Here is an 18,562-nt window from a genome sequence, read left to right as displayed (position 1 = left end):
GGAATCCTCCCTACGCATTTCGTTAGAGTTGACGTCATGATAAAATGCATAGGACAGAGTCCAAGCTCTTGATGTCACCACACAGGCCAAAACCATGAGGTGGTTGGATTGTTTGCCGGGACCAATGTTTTTATACAGGCTGAATTTTATCTTCTCCAGTGTGACTTACTAGTATTATGTTATTTTAACAAATACGCTATACAGTTTTACGCTATGTGGCATTTTCCATTCATCCTTTACGTATGCCATGATGACGTCTTCCTTATTTTAAGTTTGGATACCACTGATTCCGGTAAGGAGGCAATTTTTACCTTTGGTGGAGGTGCACTCGGGTGACTCACTGATTGATTCGTTATCCACACCCACACTGCATTTACACTATAATGCCCTGTATACACGGTTGGACTTTCCGACGGAAAATGTGCAATCGGATCGTGTTTCTGGAAAATTCCGATCGTGTGTGGGCTCCATCGGACTTTTTCCGCCGGAATTTCCGACACACAAAGTTTGAGAGCTGGATCCAAAATCCAATCGTTTAAATTCCAATCGTGTGTAGACAATTCTGACGGACAAAGTGCCACGCCTGCTCAGAATACATTACGAGATGAAAGCTATTGGCTACTGCTCTCTTTATAGTCCCGTCGTACGTGGTTTATGTCACCTTGTTCTGAACTTTGCACGACCGCGTGTATGCAAGTCAAGTTTGGGCCAAAATCCGTCTGAAAAAATACGACGGATTTTGTCGTTGGAATGTCTGACCGTGTGTATAGGGCATTCGAGTTTTCAATGATTGGAAATTGCACTTTCTGATCTCCTGCAAGGGATACTTTAATGAACTACTTTGTTGCAAAGGACTTATTTTTGCCATTTGTTTTTGATCACACTACTATTTTTTTTATCATACTGCCCATTTTTTAGCTTGGCAAACCTGTTATCTTATACTTACCAATCAGAAATGTATCCTATTGTGTTGTTGCCAGCAGCTTGTTTGTTCTACCAGCGCAATATTTTTATTTATTTTATATTGCATTAAAAACCTAAAACTTTAACCTTTCCCTTTCTCTGTTATGGCACTGTTGCATATTACAGGATTTTCAGCATGCTACATTAATTTTAGACCGTTGAAGTATTTTTCCGAGATTGCTTCATAACACAAAGTAATTGTTTGTTTTCAAAAGCTTCTACTGTACATCATAAAAGCTTGAAACAGCCTATAAATCTAGATATAAAATATTACAATCGCTATTATCCTGGAAAGGCCTTTGAAGTGCTTTCATCAGAAAAGCACCGTCTGTAACGCGTGCGTGGCTTTAAAATTTATCTGGTTCTGCATACTTTTTTAAAGCAGGTTTGTTAAACTTTCTTTTAGTGAAATCTTCCTGAAGATTTTTAATTTTTAAAAATTATAAAGTGTGACAAACTTGTAGCTTTTTTTACCCTTTCATCCTTTTTAATTGGCAGCTATAGCATTAGTTGCGCTTATTATATTTTCTGACTGTACAGAAAGTTGGTGAATATATAGTATATACAGGGAACTCATTACACAGAAAAATGGGAGCTGCCATTAACTACTCATAAAGTGGAACTCCAGTCATCATTTATTTTTTGTTATTTCAGAGTGGGCAAGGGAACAACTGTCAGGTTTTAATTTTTAGTTTTTCTCACATTTTTTCTGAAAAGTATATTGTACCTCTGAGATGAGAAAGGGGGAGAAAGTAGACCCCTACCACCCCCTAAGCCCTTGTACACACGGTCGGAGAATCCATCGGAATGTGTCCTATCGGACCGCGTCGTCGGATAATCCGACTGTGTGTGGTATGCATCGGACTGATTCCGTCTGAATATCTGTCGGACCCAATTTTCCAACATGTTGGAAATATTTCCCGACCAACTGGTTCGATCGGACATACTCCGATCATGTGTAGAGAATTTTGATCGGACCAAGTGCCACGCATGCTCAGATCAAATGCCTACATCAAAGCTATTGGCTACTAGCCTGAACGTAGTCCCATCGTAACGAAATTACGTCATCACGTTCTGAATGATTGGATTTTTCGACAACCTAGTCCGACCGTGTGTATGCAACAGTTTCGGACAAGATCCGACAGACAAAATCCGACGGACAAAATCTGACGGATTTGGTTGTCGAAATCTCTGACCGTGTGTACAGGGGCTAATTGTGGAGCACCCAAAGGTAATACGCTAAAAATGATTGTTTAAACCTAAAGCTGCTTTTTTTCACTGTATTGCACAATTGGCTGCAGCAATTGTAGGCAGGTTCAGTTTGGCCTCCCCGCACAGGTGGTGCTGGAAGCGGGAGAAACTTTCCAAATTGAAGATAGTAATGAAAACTGGTCTGAGGTTTTAGGGCTTGTTTATATGTGTGGCTTTGGACACGCTTTTTTAAAGCTCTCTGAATGCCAGTCAAAGCCCTGTCACTAAATAAAATGGTTAGCTTACAGTCATGTTTACAACTTGCATTTGCTTTTGCTTTGCTTCAAAATTTATATCCGATGTCACTTTAGTGGTGCTTCAAAGCATCTTCAAAGCCTCCATAGAAGTCTATGACAAAGCTCGCTTGAAGCACCTGAAGCTTTTGAGAGGCTTTTATTCAGCTTTAGCTTCACTTTGTTTTGGAGAAATTGCAGGTATGAAATATCAACACACACACAGGGCATCTGCCAAGCATCGTCAAAGCATTATCGAAGCATCACAGAAGCATCAAAAACAGATCAAAAAAGCATGTTGAAGCGGTAGGCACTTTAAAGTGCATTGAAGTCAAAGCAAGTGTAAATGAGCCATTAAACCTTTTTTTTTAAACCCCTTCTGTAAGGTTCCCATCATTTCCTTTAGGCAATAATCTCCCAGTTGGTGTCTGCACTGCCTAAAACCAAACAAGGGCTCGTTTACACTTGCTACAAAACATGGCTTCAGACACGCTTTTTTTTAAACTCTCTGAAGGCTAGTCAAAGCTCCTGTCACTAAATAAAATGATTGGCTTACAGTCCTGTTTACACCTTGCGTTTGCTTTGCTTAAAAAATGATACCCTATTTCGCTTTAGTGGTGCTTCAAAGTGTCTTCAAAGCCTCCATGACAAAGTTCACTTGAAGCACCTGCAGCTTTTGAGAGGTTTTGATTCAGCTTTTTATTCACTTTGTTTTGGAGGTATTGCAGGTATGAGATAGCAACACACACACACACACACACACACACACACAGGGCATCTGCCAAGCTTCATTAAAGCCTTTAAAAAGCATCACCGAAGCAAAATTGAAGCATCACTGAAGCATTGCAGAAGCATCAAAAATACTTGTTGAAGCAGTAGGCTCTTTAATGTGTGTTGAAGTGTAAATGAGCCCTAACGGTCTCCTGTCTTAAAGTAAACCTGCCTAAACCAAAACTTTCTTTCCATTTTTTTTCCACTTTCTTTTCCATCTTTTTATTTTTTTTCTATCTGTGTACCATTGAGATATTTCCCTCCACTTTTTGTCCCATAACCACAACAGTAAGTGAAAAGTAATCCCTCCAAAGTAGGGAAAATCCCTGGTTGTCATCAGAGTCAACAGAGTTAATGGGGTTATTTTACTAAAGTCAAATAAACTCTGCACTTTGCAAAGTGCAGTTGCACTCTGCACGTGCAGTTGCTCCAGAGATGAGTAAATTAACAGATGCTGTTCTGACTGCCATCTTCCAATTATGTGCAAGAAAAAATTATGTTTTTTTATTTATATTTATTTTCCTTGCAGGTGATTGGGTACTCTTTGCAAAATGAAACCTTACCTCATTTACTAAGCTGCGGAGCAACTGCACTTGCAGAGTGCAACTGCACTTTGCAAAGTGCACACTCTATTTGCCTTCAGTAAATCAACCCCAATGTGTCTGTTGGAAGATTTACCCTCTATTCCAGGGGTAGGCAATCTGGGGCCCTCCAGCTGTTGCAGAACTATGAGTCCCATCATGCCTCTGGGAGTAATTTTAACTGCCAGCCTTGCAATGCCTCATGGGAAATGTAGTTCCACAACAGTTGGAGGGCCCTAGGTTGCCTACCCTTGCTTTCTGGTGACCACTCAAACGTTAGGTCTCTCTTTCACTTTTGATTAAAATGATCACCAGGATAGATAGAGGTCGTGAATCTCCCTAATAGGAACACACAGCAAAAGTAACCAGGCAGGTGTCCTCTCTAAAAAACTAGAAAAAAGTTTTGGCTGCAGTTGCACTTTAAGCTGGCCACCAACATCTCAAATTTTGTCTAAATTCTGCTGCATTGCTCGTCATTTGAGTTGGGGGTGGCCCTGTCAACACCACCTGGCTTGAAAAAAGTAAAATTAAAAAATGGACTGAGCTGGGTAGAAATCTGTCAAACAGTGATTGCATTGTATCAGATACAGTCACTGCTTGCTTTAAACTTTGGGAGGGTAGGTGGTGGTTAGCAGCACACCGGATGCAGTGGTGTGGCAAGGACCACAGAAAAAAAAAAAAACTACAATCTCAGAAAATGTGGTCACACACATCAAAATAAAACAACCGTAAGAAAGAATAATAGAACATTTACACAGAAAAAATATAGATTTTATAGTAAGCAGTGTCTGCTTGGTATGATGTTTTAATATTATTCCTTTTTAAAATGAACCAGATATAATCCTTGTGCCAACATTACACTGATATGTATACAGATAATATTTGGGTAATAAACTATATACATACACAGATTTAGTAAAATTCCTTGTCTCGCAAAAAAATGTAATCATTTTAAACATTGCACATTGAAGTCAGAAGAGTTTCACTCTTTCTTCAATTCACATGAAGAATCTGATTTACTAAAGTGGGAAGTGAAGTGCACTTCAGACAGGCAGTCATATGTAGGGCTGTATGTAGACACCATGCTTCCTGAGCACTCCAGAATGATGATGTCCTGTTCTACAAGTGCCATCCCTTGTTTCATGTTATTTCATGTTATTACTTTAACTATAATCTACTTCTTGGAAGCACTATTGGAGGCAGCATGGAGGCATGCTTCATATACTGGAAGCTACCAAACAAGAGAAAAGAGTCTTCTGATTCCTTTTATCATCTCCTGCACCCCCTTTCCCCCCCTACAATTGCTTCTTTATTCCTATATGTCCATAGGAGTGCAAAAGATAGAACAGGCTGAAGGAACCAGGAGGAAAATCGTAGGCCAAACAGTGGCTGCATCTATTCAGATGTTCAGGTATTCTGACAGCTGTGGGTGCCAGCTGTCAGAATACAAAGACCGGGAGGGGAGCCTCCTCCATCTATACTGTTTAGTGCAGTTAGGAGCTGAAAGAGAGAAATCTTACAATGTATGGCCAGTGTTAGTGCTGCAATAATAACTGTGCTGCCAAAGGTACTGACCTTATGCTGTAAAATATGATGCAGCCACTGTTCAGCTGAACGTTTTTTCAACAGATGTGCCTAACCAGTGAACCACTGTTGTTCAGCCCTCATTTTTTTTCGTTGACAGATGTTGGGCGACAAGGAGGTAATAGGGTATGGCCATCTCAACTTCTCCTTTATGCCTTCTTTTGGTTCATTAAATATGCAATTGAAAGTATTTTGTTATATCTGATAAATACCAAAAATACCTGTGGATCTTGCCAGAACATCTGTGAACTGATAACTGCTGCCTTTACTGATTGTTATAATAATAATAATAATAATAATAATAATAATAATAATAATGATAATTTCTGCTTTTTCTGATTATCAGACACTATTGTAACTTAAGGCTAGATTCACATCTGTGCGGGTGGTGCCACTACGGGACTCGCACAAATACCAGCACCCGTGACCACTCTTACAGAGAAACCCGGGACCCGTGGACGGTTACCATTAATGCTAATGACGTGGCGCCCGTACTGGAAATCACAACTGTACTGGGAACCAAGGTTCCTGTGCCGGCTGCGCTTTCAAATGAATGGGCTCTCGTGCCCACGCAAACTGGCCCCTAAAGTGATTGTATTTTTTTTTTCTTTTTAAATTACAAGCATGTTATACTTACCTGCTCTGTGCAAATGTTTTGCACAGAGCAGACCCAATCCTCTTTTCCTGGGGTCCTCTTCTGGCATTCTTGGCTCCTCCTGCCTTTTGAGTGCCCAAATAGCAAACCACTTGCGATGTGGGGGTACTTGTGCGCATTGGATCCATTAAACACAGTGCTGCTTGGCCCTGCCCCTGCTCCTTTTTTATAGCATTTGATTGACAGCAGCAGGAACCAATGGCTCTTACTGCTGTCACTGAATTTAATGAGGAGGGAGAGAGAGGGTAGCGCTGCTGCTCTCGGGCACAGCACCGGATTGTGATCAGCTCAGGTAAGTAATTAGGTGTGGCAGCAGGGAGCTGCACATAAAAGGTTTTTTTTACCTTAAAGTGGATGTAAACCCTCACATATACCAAGTGAAGTGAACAGCCTCAGATGATACACAGAGATATAAAAAATCTCCCTACATAAGTTTTACATGTATATCTGCTGTCTTCAGCTTTATATACTGTTTAGAAAGTGCACGTCCTGTTAGAAATTTTCTTTTCCTGTTCCAGAAGAGGAGTCTTGCCATACACTGTGAGACAGCTGATTGGAGGAAAGACTGTGCTGTGAATTGACCACCTGTCTGCTAATCTATTTATAGCACCCACCCTGACACAAATTTCAGCCTGGTTTTATCACATGTGCCAGAGAATTTGGCAGAAGCTATCATCAGTGTTAATTTTAGTCCAAAATGGCATTTTAATTTTAGTCCCATTTTAGTCTTCTGCAATTGTTTTAGTTTTAGTCGTTTTTAGTCGACTAAATCTCCAGTACATTTTAGTCGACTAAAATGTCCTAGGTTTTAGTCGACTAAAATCTCCAGTACCTTTCTGTAATTGCAATTTAGTTGTAGTCATAGTCTTTTGACTAAAATGGCATTTTGGTTTTAGTCTCATTTTAGTCTTTTAACTAAAATGGCTTTTTTGTTTTAGTCGTATTTTAGTCATCTCAATTGTTTCAGTTTTAGTCGTATTTTAGTCATCTCAATTGTTTTAGTTTTAGTCATATTTTAGTCGACTAAAATAGAATTCATTTAGTCGACTAAAATGTTTTAGTCATTTTAGTCGACTAAAATGTTTTAGTCGACTAAATTAACACTGGCTTTCATGTTGATAACAGAAGAAAGGAGCAGGAGAAAGCCACAGGATTTAAGGCTTTGGTGAGATATAAGAAAACACTGGAGATATATGTGCCCAGCTCAAATTTAATGAATCAGGTTTACATTCACAATGCAGAGAATGCATTAAAATAAAAAAACTTTTAGCCTTTACAAACACTTTAAGGAACTGCAGAACCTCTATGTTATGAAGAAGTAAATGGGGAGTAGTCCTGTAGTCCTATCCTACTTATGTGGTCCAGATACATTATGCTGAGTGTGGTCATCCTAAAGCCCCATACACACTATTAGATTATCTGCTGAGTTTTCCCTTCAGATTTACCAAAACCATGTAGTAGAAGGGCCTGCCTGATTGCATACACATTGAAACTCCTAAGGTTTGTCCTCATATTATATGGTTTTGGTAAATCTGAAGGAAAAACTCAGCAGATAATCTGATAGTGTGTATGAGGCTTTAGACTGGCAGCACCAGGTAAAAGAAAACTGGTAAAAATACTGGCACAGCTAAAAACAAGGGACAAAAAAAATAAAAATACTGCCACCTTATCTAAGGACTGTTGAGCTGCAACATTAGATTTTTTTTTGCTTTTGGGTTTAGATACACTTATAGTGCACTTCACACTTTAGTAGAACAGACTGACTGAAAGTGCTCAGACAGAAAACACACATTTACTATTCGTCAAATTCTTCTTCATCATCCGAATCAAGATCGTTAAGAAAGGAAGACTCGACGGCTACGGCAAAGTTTGCCACCAAGGACATGAACTCTTTGAAGTCAACTTGACCAGGGTGTCTCCTGTCCATGTTTTGAAGGATTTCTTTGAATTGACTGTTGCCTTCTAAACACTTTGGAAGAAAAAGAATAAAATGATAAGATAACTTGGGAAATAAGGCACTTACACAGAAACATCACAGGAAATAACAGTGGCACCCCTCTAGCTCTAGATTGGATGAATGCAATCACAAGTTTTTTGTAAGAGGGACCAGTTTACATATGAGTATTTCAAGTGCAGTTTGGCTATTTACGAATTATGTATCTAATGATGGTGACTCTTTAAAATACACGGTGGTACTTTTTTATGGCAACCAAGGTGAATATGCTAAAATTCGTAACCCCCATCCTCCCTTGGAGTTGAGACAGGTGGAGTTTGCACACCCAAACATACAGTAGGTGGTCTGGTGCAGAGTGCAGAAATGAGAGCTGATGTCCACCAGTTCAAGGGTTGCCACATTTTAGTCCATGGAAAACCAAGCAGGATGGGGGGATATGTTGCAATGTGAAGATCAATCTGATTTCATCATAATTTAATTATTGCAAGCGCCATCAATTTATGCAGTGCTATCTTACAAGCACACATACAGTAACTAGGGCCAATTTAGGTGGGAGCTAATTAACCTACCAGCATGTTTTTGGAGTATAGAAGGAAATGCAGGTAAGCACAGGAAGAACATGTAAACTCCATGTAGATAGTGTCTCAAACTGATGTCCCCAGTGCCATGAGGCAGATGTGATAACCATTGAACCGCTGTGCTCATAATGAGCACAGGGAAACAGAGCCAGGTTCCCATCAAAAGCAAAATGTGTTATTTTGGCAATGAAAGTTGGGTTTAACTCATCAAAGGTGCAAATTATATTTTGGGATGTATCCAAGTTATAAAGGTTTAGATTTATGTTTTCCAGTACAAAGCACTTAATTTATAATTAAAAAGCAAACAGAATTTCAAAGTTTTACTGTACAACGGAACAGAAAAAAAAATCTTAAAAAAAGGAAGATGAGAATGAAATCGAGGTGCCCATTTACACCATATTGTATTGTATTGTATTGAATTGTATGGTACTGTCTCCCTTATATTGTATGGCGCTATGCAAACAGTTGGTGCTATAATAAATCATATTAAAAATAATAAAATGCATTGGGTTGTGCTGGGCAGCTTTGCCCAATGCAGTCCTAAAGTATAGACAAGGCGATTTGCCTTATGTTTTATTAGTTCATCTCACATCACATCACGGCACTGCACTGCACTGCAGTGGTGTATGCCGAAAAGAAGTAGTATATTCTGTACTTTTTTTTCAGTGCAGCATGTTGCAGTGCATTACACTGCATTACAATATTCTGCAATGAATAAAGATTAATCACTTTGTGGCATTTCAAGTAAAAAAAAATATAGAAAAAAGTAAACAATGGGCAATGCATCATATATGATGCATCTGTACCACTCCCTTCCTAGTGTACACCAATGGCCATGGTATAATGATATAACGCAGCTGCTGGGATACACGATCCCTTAATAAAAATGAATTAGCAGTAACGGAAAGGAAATAAGGGACTAAAGCTTTCTTGTAAAAAAAACTTTTTTTGTCTGCACTTTACATATAAGGTCAGTCACATGGGGCCATGTAGGTGAGGTTAATAGGGTTGCCACCTCATCCCTTTAAACCAAAACACATATTAATTAAACAGGTTCTGTGGCTGATTAAGTTGGTAATTAAACTCACTAAGGCTGGCCATGGCCGAATTTCGAAAGAATATTCTTTTGAAAATCAGAAATATTGTGAGTTTTGTGATCCGATAGTGCCACCATTGATTTCCAAATTCGACCAACCAAACCTTCAATTTCACCTCATGTTGCTACAGAATTTTCGTGGCTGGAAATCTACTTTTCGTTCCGGGAATTTTCTTTTCTTGCACATACGCATTTCTTTTTCGATTATATTTCTCATACGATTCTCCCATCATTGATTAGAAAATCATTCTGTTTTTTAAAAAAATTTCCAACATGCCCGATTGCTCAGATTCGATAGTCGCACAAAAATCTTCCCACTAATGGTGTGAAATTCTTAGATAAGATTTTCTTTCAAAATTCGACCCACGTATGGCCTGCCTAAGTGAATTTAATTAACAACTTAATCAGCCACAGAACCTGTGTAATTAATATGTGTTTGGTTTTAAAGGGATGAGGTGGCAACTCTATGAAGTAAATCCCTCCCGGAATTTTTGCATGCCCAGGAGGGGATGGATGGGGTTGGATGCTGCACCTGTCCCTCCCGAGCACACTAAAATGTCAGGAGGAACACACTGCACCTAGGTGGCTCTGTGTGAAAGTGGCCAAACGGCAATGGCGTATTACTATATCTGGTATGAAGACTGAATTAAATATGAATGAAGACTGCAACAGCACCTTATACTTTTCACACTGACAGCTCACCACTACAGATTGCACTGGGAGAGCAGATCTCTCTATGTAATCAGCGGGTTTTCACTTGCACTTTAACAGGCGGCCCATTGTGCTCTGTTTTTCAGGATTGCTGGTAGAGCTCCTGATCTGGAATGATCACCTGTAATACACAGGGGAGTGCCACTGATCATACAGGAAGAGCTGCCTTTCCCAGTGTAGTCTGCTGGATGGAGCTGCCAGAATTGGTTGGGGCAGTGTGGAGACTGGAAAGGCTCATGGTGGGAGGCTCTTCTGCCTATGGCTATTGTGACCCTTCTTACCTGTACTGTCTCCATTGAATTCACTATTTTCCAGAGCTTAAAGCACCAGTAAAATCTTCAGAATATGGCACTTCCAGGTGTATCAGATGCCTGTGACCCCCCCCCCCCCACTGCTAACTGTGCCTCCTCCTTGCTTGCATCCCTACAAAGCTGCTAAATCAAACAAGTGAGGTGGCCGAAAATTGGTAAACTCACCCATTAATGACCAACATGCCCATTAAAGGTGGAACTTTGGCTGTACTTCTCCTGTGGATCACAGGAGTGCAGTTCATTCTGCACTCCTGTGACTCCTCTAACATCACAGTGCCGGTCCAGGCTCGGGAAAGATTGTGACTATATGATCAGGATCCACCCACATGCCTGGACCGTCACCCAGCTCAGCCTCTCAGCAAGCTCCTGAGAGCCTGAGCTGGTTGCTCCCACCCCCTTCACAGGCCGGCCTTCCAGTGAGTGCAGGGGGGCAGAGCAGAGAGTTGGTGACAGACAGTCACAAGCTCTCTGCTCAGGGAGCTCTGAGAACCAAGCAATTAGCGGTCGTTCATCACTTGGGTCTCAGTGCTACTGTGTGAGAGCCTGCACCTTCCACTTACAACCAATGAAGGGGTGGAAGGAGGAACTAATGAAATAAATAAATCATTAATTATTTTCAGATCAGCAGCTGCAGGAGCTTCTGAGCATCAGTAGATTGATTGTGGGATTGTTTTTTTTTTTAACCCATTCACCTCCCCCTCCTTTCCTGTACATGTAATCTGCATCCAGTCTCTCTGACCGGTATATTAAAGGGGAAATAATCCCTCCTAGCCTTTACAGCCAAGGAAGCTGCCATCTTGGCCTTTGATCTGCCAATGTCATGGTGCTGCACATGTGGACAGCTATGACACCAGCCATTTGATGACTTCTATTGAGAGCATAAGCAACTGTGACAGTTATTGTTCACAGCATGCCTTGAATGTAACTGTTTTGGGAAACAGTTAAACCAAGGGATTTAGTTCAGTTTTAACCCCTCGCCTCCCTTATCCTGCACATCTGTACAATAACCACTACATCTCCATCTTACACTGTATGTGACCTTTATGTTACCCCTTCACCTCCTCCTCCTCCCTCTGTGTATGACTTATGCCGCGGACACACGATCACACATTCCAACAACAAAACCCATGGGATTTTTTCCGACGGATGTTAGCTCAAACTTGTCTTGCATACACTCAAACAATGTTGTTGGAAATTCCGAATGTCAAGAACACAGTGATGTATGATGAGCCGAGAAAATTGAAGTTCAATAGCCAGTGCGGCTCTTCTGCCTGATTCTGAGCATGCGTGGAACTTTGTGTGTCGGAATTGTGTACACATGATTGGAATTTCCGCCAACCGATTTTGTTGTCGGAAAATTTGAGATCCGAAATTCTCATGGAAAATGTCTAATGGAGCCTACACACAGTCGGAATTTCCGACAAAAAGCTCCCATCAAACATTTTCTGTTGGAAAATCCGAGCGTGTGTACGCGGCATAAGTGTATCATTACTAAGCTCCTTGTTTTAACTGCATCAATGCCACCATTTCTACATTTGCAAAAAAATTTGATAAAAAAATTTGATCCCCTTGGGGTGTCTACTTTTCAAAAAAAGGGTCATCTCACACTGCATTTTCATTTTAAAACAGAAAGTAAGTATAGTAAAAAAACAAACAAACAAACAAAAAAAAAAAACAGTGGTTATTAAACGCCACCAATCTGCCTGGTAACGAAGGGGTAATACATGCCAGTACTGAAGTAGGTAAAGAGACGCTGTCCCTTTAATTTCCATAAAACAGAAAATCTGTTTGGGGAGTATGGTAAAATTATTATCGAGTTTATAGAATTTGTCATTGACCAATTAAATTAAAGCTGTGGCCATCGGTCATTTTTATTTTTCAAAATAAAATTAACTTTTATTTCTTGGCAGATTAATTACTTGGTTCTTAAATTTCTTCCATAAATAACAGAAGATCTACAGATTATTAGATCTATTATATCATTTGCAATGCTCAATAGAAAATGTTGTTTGTTTCTTGAAGACAGTACAAAATATTGTTTTTGAATATACTGGACATTGGCTCAATTAATAATACCTTCCAGGAATGGACTGAAATATGTTTACTTGACATATTTAGTATGAACAGATTAAAGAGGATCTTCAGCCTGTTTGCAATAAAAATAAAAGTCAGCAGCTACAAATACTGTAGCTGCTGACTTTTTATAAAAAGGACACGTCCAAAGACCCAGTGCCGTCCTCACCTGGGCCATTTCTACATTGGTCTTCCGGTCCCTGGCACTGGCATGTTTAGTGTGCGAAGCCGGCTGTGACTCCTTGTGGCTTTAAGCCGGGTTTGCACTACGCATGCATGAGCTGCGCTAAGTGAATGGTCCCATAGTCTTATGAGACCTGGGGGAGGTAGAACTTCTGGTACCTGCTCCAGAAGTGGTAGCAGGTAGCTACAAATTCCCAAAAATGTTAAGGGGGGGGGGGGGGGGGGCGATGTTCTGCTTTAAATATATGCTGTGAACACTTGATTAATTGCCAATTTATTTTGGTCAAAATCATCTTTGACCATGGCTGATGATGACACTTGACAGATGAAGGCACGTTACATGACACATGATATGACATTGTAATTCCAGTGTCCCCATTGGAACATTTCCCCTCTATTGCTTTTTTGAGGACAACCCAAAGTGTTGGGATTTTCTTTTACTTTCACTTTCAATGATAATGGTAAACAGCAGAATTAGAGACCTTGCATCTCCTTAATGGGGAAGCAGACAGAAATAGAAATTGACAGGTGTTCTAATCTATCTCTACTCTATCCAAAACTAAAATAAAGTTTTGCCTTTAGTAATACTTTAACCTGACAAAACTGTTATAGGACAATTTTTCTATATATATAGTTTCTGAAAGCAATAATTGAGTTGCTTTGAACAATAGGGAACTAAGCTGGTCATGCATTATACATTTTTTGTATACAATTTCCTCTAGATTTGCCTTCAACTATGTAGTGCAATAGCCTGCCTGATTGCATACAAATGGAAAGTGTTGTTTAGGTTTGACTTCATATTATTTGATTTTGGTAAATCTAAAGTAACATTGTAACATTGTACAAGAAAATGTTTTAATGTATGGTGGGGCATATGTACAGGGGTCACAGGGGTTGCCATTACACCCAGCCCCCTGCTCAGATGGGGCCCGTACGCCCCCCCCCTTTACGACTGGATAGGAGGACAGCGGGGGCAGCAGAATGTAGAGAAACCAATCCCTCTATGCAGCTGCTGAACCCACCTCTGGCTTCTGCAGACATTCAGCAGCTGCAGGAGGGAAATGGAGGGCATTTTGATGTTTGGATAATCATTTCCCCAGAGTCAGCCCGCTGCTTGCATAAGAGATACTGAGGCAGGGTGTTGTGATATTTTCAGGTAGCTATGTACAGCACTCTGACAGCCCTCCCACCAGCCATGATTTGTCTGCATTGCACAGAGAAGCACAGAGATCTAGTGATGCTGTCATTGGGTCTAAGAGAGTTACTGTATATAATGAAAACAGGAAGGTTTTATGTTACCATTTCAATATCATATTGATGAGGAAGGGGTTTCAGGGAAGGTAAAATCTAACCAAAAATATATATTATAGCTATAAGTCTATTGCAAGTAAAAATATGTTAGCCTGTTTTCTGTTGCTGAACAACAAATAGTGGTAGCATTATATGTCATAGTAATAATAAGCATAACAATCTTACAGGATATAATGTTGGCATCTGTTTCCTCAGTAGCTGTCGCAGCTCTTTTGTCTCCAGGGAGAGGGGATTACCTCCCTTACCCGCATACTTATAGAAGACCTTAATCAGGGTAACAATTGCTTTCTCTGACCGGGTTTGGGCCCCAAACTTGGGAGGTCTGGAAAAAAAAAAGGAAACTCAAAAACTATTTTGATATAGAGACAACTGATAAGATTAACATCAACTATAAGAGTAACACCAAAAACAAAAGGAGACAGTTAAATATATAGTCCAAGAATGACGGGTTTTGGGGAGCTGGACATGAATTTCTACAGGTTATCAAAAGGCAGATTAAATCATTACTTGAGTGTGATGGCTTGTGTTCAGAAGCTAACCATAACTGGGGATCTCTCAAAAGAAGAGGTTCATCTGAATTGATAAATCCAATTGTAATAGGTCATGCGGGAGTTTTTGGCCCTTAAATGTGCCGGCTGTTATTTGCTCTTCTTAGTGTAACCAGATGAACAATTAAAGGTTTCGGACTCTCATTGACATATTACAAATAAATACAAAGGTTTCAGTAATACCTTAACTTATCTTCTAGCCAAAACTTTTTAAACTTTGGATAGAGTTGTGAAGGGTTAGATCCATCTTTAGCAATGTGCTTGTCCCCCTAACTTCCTGTGCTGTCTGTCGCACACACCAAAAAGACAGGAAGTGGTGACACATGGCAATAAAACATGACCTAGGTTCTAACCCTTCTTCACTCTATTCAATATTTGCAAAAGTTAAGCTTTAAGCTAAAGGTGTGTAGAGATGATAGCTCATGGTGGTGAGCCTTCACAACCTTCATAACCTAAAACAATCACAAGCTAGAATCACAAATTTGCCAGTGGAACTATTTTTTAAAGTGCTCCAGAAAACTAGAGGTGCCGCTCGAGGATCCTTCATCCCCATCCAGTGACTCCCATTGTGGGTGCTGGCTGGGGAGAGCCTTCCCGGCTCAGTACACTGAATCCAGCAAGGAAAGGGTCCCGAACGCTGCACACCAACGTGCCTGAAGGTCACTTGAGTAAAAGCAGCCTCAATCCAGCCCTGCCCAGGCTATGCCCCTGACATATTTCATCCCACCCATGGGGCTAAGTCATGAAGGTCTTTAGGCCGTGTGGCCTAGAGGGAGCAGGGCTGAAGCTGCTTTGACTCAAGCAACTGTCGGGCATGTTGGTGTGCAGTATTTGGGACATTTTTTTGGTAGGTTTTTTAAAGGGGTTACCACTGGTTAAAGTATAAGTAATCCTTACAACATGCCCTCCTCTGGTATGTTAAATATACCATTGAAAGTATTTTTTTATATTTGTTTAGATACAAAAAACATAGTCACTTCCAACGCTAATAGGTCTTCCAAGGTGAGGAGTAACAGATGTCAGATAAAACGATGGTGTAAAAGGTATATATGGTATCCCAGAACTAGGTGGATGCTACCTTCCTCAGATGGGGCAATCCAAAAGGAACTACAAGAAAAACAAAAACATAAGAAAAACAACTTCCATTTCTGTTTTTCTTGAGTTATATCTGTTTGTGCAAAGAAAATATACCTGCTGATCATGCCAGAAATGAATGAGCTTGTAACTTATCTCAAGAAATATTATCAGCTCAGCCCAGTTTTCCCACTAAAACTACAGAAACCTCCCCTTAACTTATAGAGATAGGGTAGAGTCCCGTCCTATGGTAAAAAAGCTCCTTCATAGAGACAGTATAGGGATTGGTTTCACCCTGGCACAGGAAAAATGGGGAAGTCTTAAAAAAACAAATACAGCCATCACATCTATGGATTGGTAAACTCAACATATCAAACTCTTGTTCATGGATTTAGATGCAAAGGATGTTCTCTTTATTTCCCTTTATTAAGAGGGTGTGTTTTTTATGTGTATATTTAGGGTAGCTTAATTCATTTGATTTAGTGTCCTTTCTATTTCAGTTTTTTTCCATACAGTATGCACATGATTGTTATTAAAGTGTTACTAAACCCACAACAGTAAAACCAGTCTGTATATGCAGTAAAACATGCTTGTTGTACTCACTGTGAAACATAAGGGGTTAATCCTCCACATTGTTTAAAAAGGCTGTGTGATCCTGTCTTCTCTGATTCTCCCCTTCTTCCAGTGTTCACAATCCATATGCTGATGGTACAGAGCCTTGAGGGCACTCTGCACATTCTCAGATTGATGTGCATTGCTAGAGAGTTTTTGTTTTTTTGGGAGGGTGTATGTGATCGGTACGGGGCCAATCAGCACTGTCCAGACAGAGGCTCAGGAGTCATGCAGCCTCATAGAACAGTCAGAGGAGAATTAAAACTCTTCCTACAAGTTTTGCCAGTGCTTATCTGGACACTGATAAAGACTGCTATATACTGCTGGTGAGAAAAGGTATTTAGCAGCTTATATTTCTAAAATAATTGCATTTCCATGTTCTGTGTACTGTGAGAGACCAGATATAGGGAATGCAGAGTCCTGGGTTTAGTAATACTTTAATATCCCGCTGCCTTAATTAATTTTTTTTTTTTTTTTTTACTATTTCCCACTGAAGCTAAGAAAGTGCCTTTTTGGGCACAAGAACAGGTCCAGTATAGTTTGGTAATCCCATGCCACACATGCTAGCTATACAGTCTATATAAATAGGAAATAATTTGTAGCACAGGAATATTTTATTATATTTTTCCATATCTAGGTTAACTAAAAGGAGCCTCTGATGTACTTTCTTAACATGACTCTGTCATTAAAGAAGTATGAAGTTAGCCATTGTTGATTGTTGCTTGGCTGTGTCTGGTGTTAGGCCACGTACACACGACCAGACTTTTCGATGGACTTGGTCCGGCGGACAATCCGACGGACTTTGCAGCTGAGGTCCGCCGGACCTTCAAACGAACGGACTTGGCCACACACGATCACTCCAAAAGTCTGACGGATTCGAACATGATGATGTAGAATAGGGAAATGCATAGCCAGTAGCCAATAGCTGCCCTAGCGTCGGTTTTAGTCCGTCGGACTAGCACACAGACAAATGGATTGTCCGCTAAAAGCCGACAAATTTGAAGCCAGCCTTATTTCTAGGTCCACCGGACTTTTGGGAAGAAAAAGTCTGCTGGAGCCCACACACGAACGAATTGTCAGACGGACTCTGGTCCGCTGGACCAAGTCCGCCAGAAAGACCGATCGTGTGTACACGGCATAAGACTTATCCTTGTACTCAGACAACAGTTAAAGAGATCTTTCATAAGTTAGCTTCCTAGGATTGCAGTCTGCGGCCACTAAAAGTTTGAAGACTTTTAGCCTGATAGACTAATTTCCAAAGTCGACCTTGAGGTTGTAGTCTCTGCACTGTGTCAATGTAGAATTTATAGATCCCTAATTAGATGGTGTAAAACTTCTGCGAATTTTCGAGGCTCACATCTGGAGTTTCTCCCTGTAGTGATTCTATAAAAAACTCTCATCTGTTAAGAATATTTCATTGCAATTTGTAAGTACTGATCATTATGATCTACATTAACCTCATGACCAGTAATTACAGAAGAGATAGGAGGCCGCTCCCCTACTGAACTCCTCCGCCTTGCCTCTAGCTGAAAAAAATTCAGTTTCAAAGAAAATTTAGAGCCTTAAAAAGCAGAATAATGACTGCACAGCTTTTATAATCCAGCCAAATGTATGCCAGTGCTATGTGCTTTGTTTCTTTGTTTTTTGTGTTAGCAAATCGTTAAAGTGAACCTGTTGCAATGCCAAAGAATTGCACCAGGTTTACTTTAATCCCCCCACTGAGTTGTTAGGAACAGCAAGAAAACAATGAGTCGCTTAGATCCTAGCTTATGCAGGGCTTTAGACTGTCCCCAGGGGCTTGGTGTCTGGCCCATCTCTGTCATATGGAGTGAGGCAAATGCTCCTTCATACCCAAAAATTTACCAAGCCACCCCCCATGCGCCATACCCATTCCCAATGGTGCAATTGCAGAACTGTACTTTGGGTCCCACTCTGTGCCAGGAGCACCTGCTATGACTCCTGTACAAATGAAGTTTGCAACGTGCTCCATTCATAAATAAATTGTTGCAGTATTACCATTTTTTACAATATACTTTGTGTAGCAATGAAAAGTTAGGGCAATTCCAATTGTTT

General features: G+C 40.3%; 1 protein-coding gene across 1 annotated transcript in view; it reads right to left on the bottom strand.

Annotated features, from left to right (window-relative positions):
• Positions 1 to 4,548: 4,548 nt before the first annotated feature.
• Positions 4,549 to 18,562, bottom strand: part of LOC143927685 (uncharacterized) — a 77,818-nt gene continuing 63,804 nt past the window's right edge. Inside the window, exons 3-4 of the mRNA XM_077451940.1 lie at positions 14,421 to 14,577; positions 4,549 to 8,007 (exon numbers count right to left, since the gene is read on the bottom strand). Coding sequence (XP_077308066.1) covers positions 7,834 to 8,007; positions 14,421 to 14,577 — 331 coding nt within the window. The 3' untranslated portion in view covers positions 4,549 to 7,833. The remainder of the gene's footprint in view (positions 8,008 to 14,420; positions 14,578 to 18,562) is intronic.

This window comes from Lithobates pipiens, unplaced genomic scaffold, assembly GCF_037356315.1.
Source record: "Lithobates pipiens isolate NorthernLeopardFrog02 unplaced genomic scaffold, aLitPip1_a1.2 Scaffold_23, whole genome shotgun sequence".
Classification (NCBI taxonomy): domain Eukaryota; kingdom Metazoa; phylum Chordata; class Amphibia; order Anura; family Ranidae; genus Lithobates; species Lithobates pipiens.
Note: the sequence above shows the minus strand (reverse complement) of the source record. Positions and strands in the feature narration are given on the sequence as shown.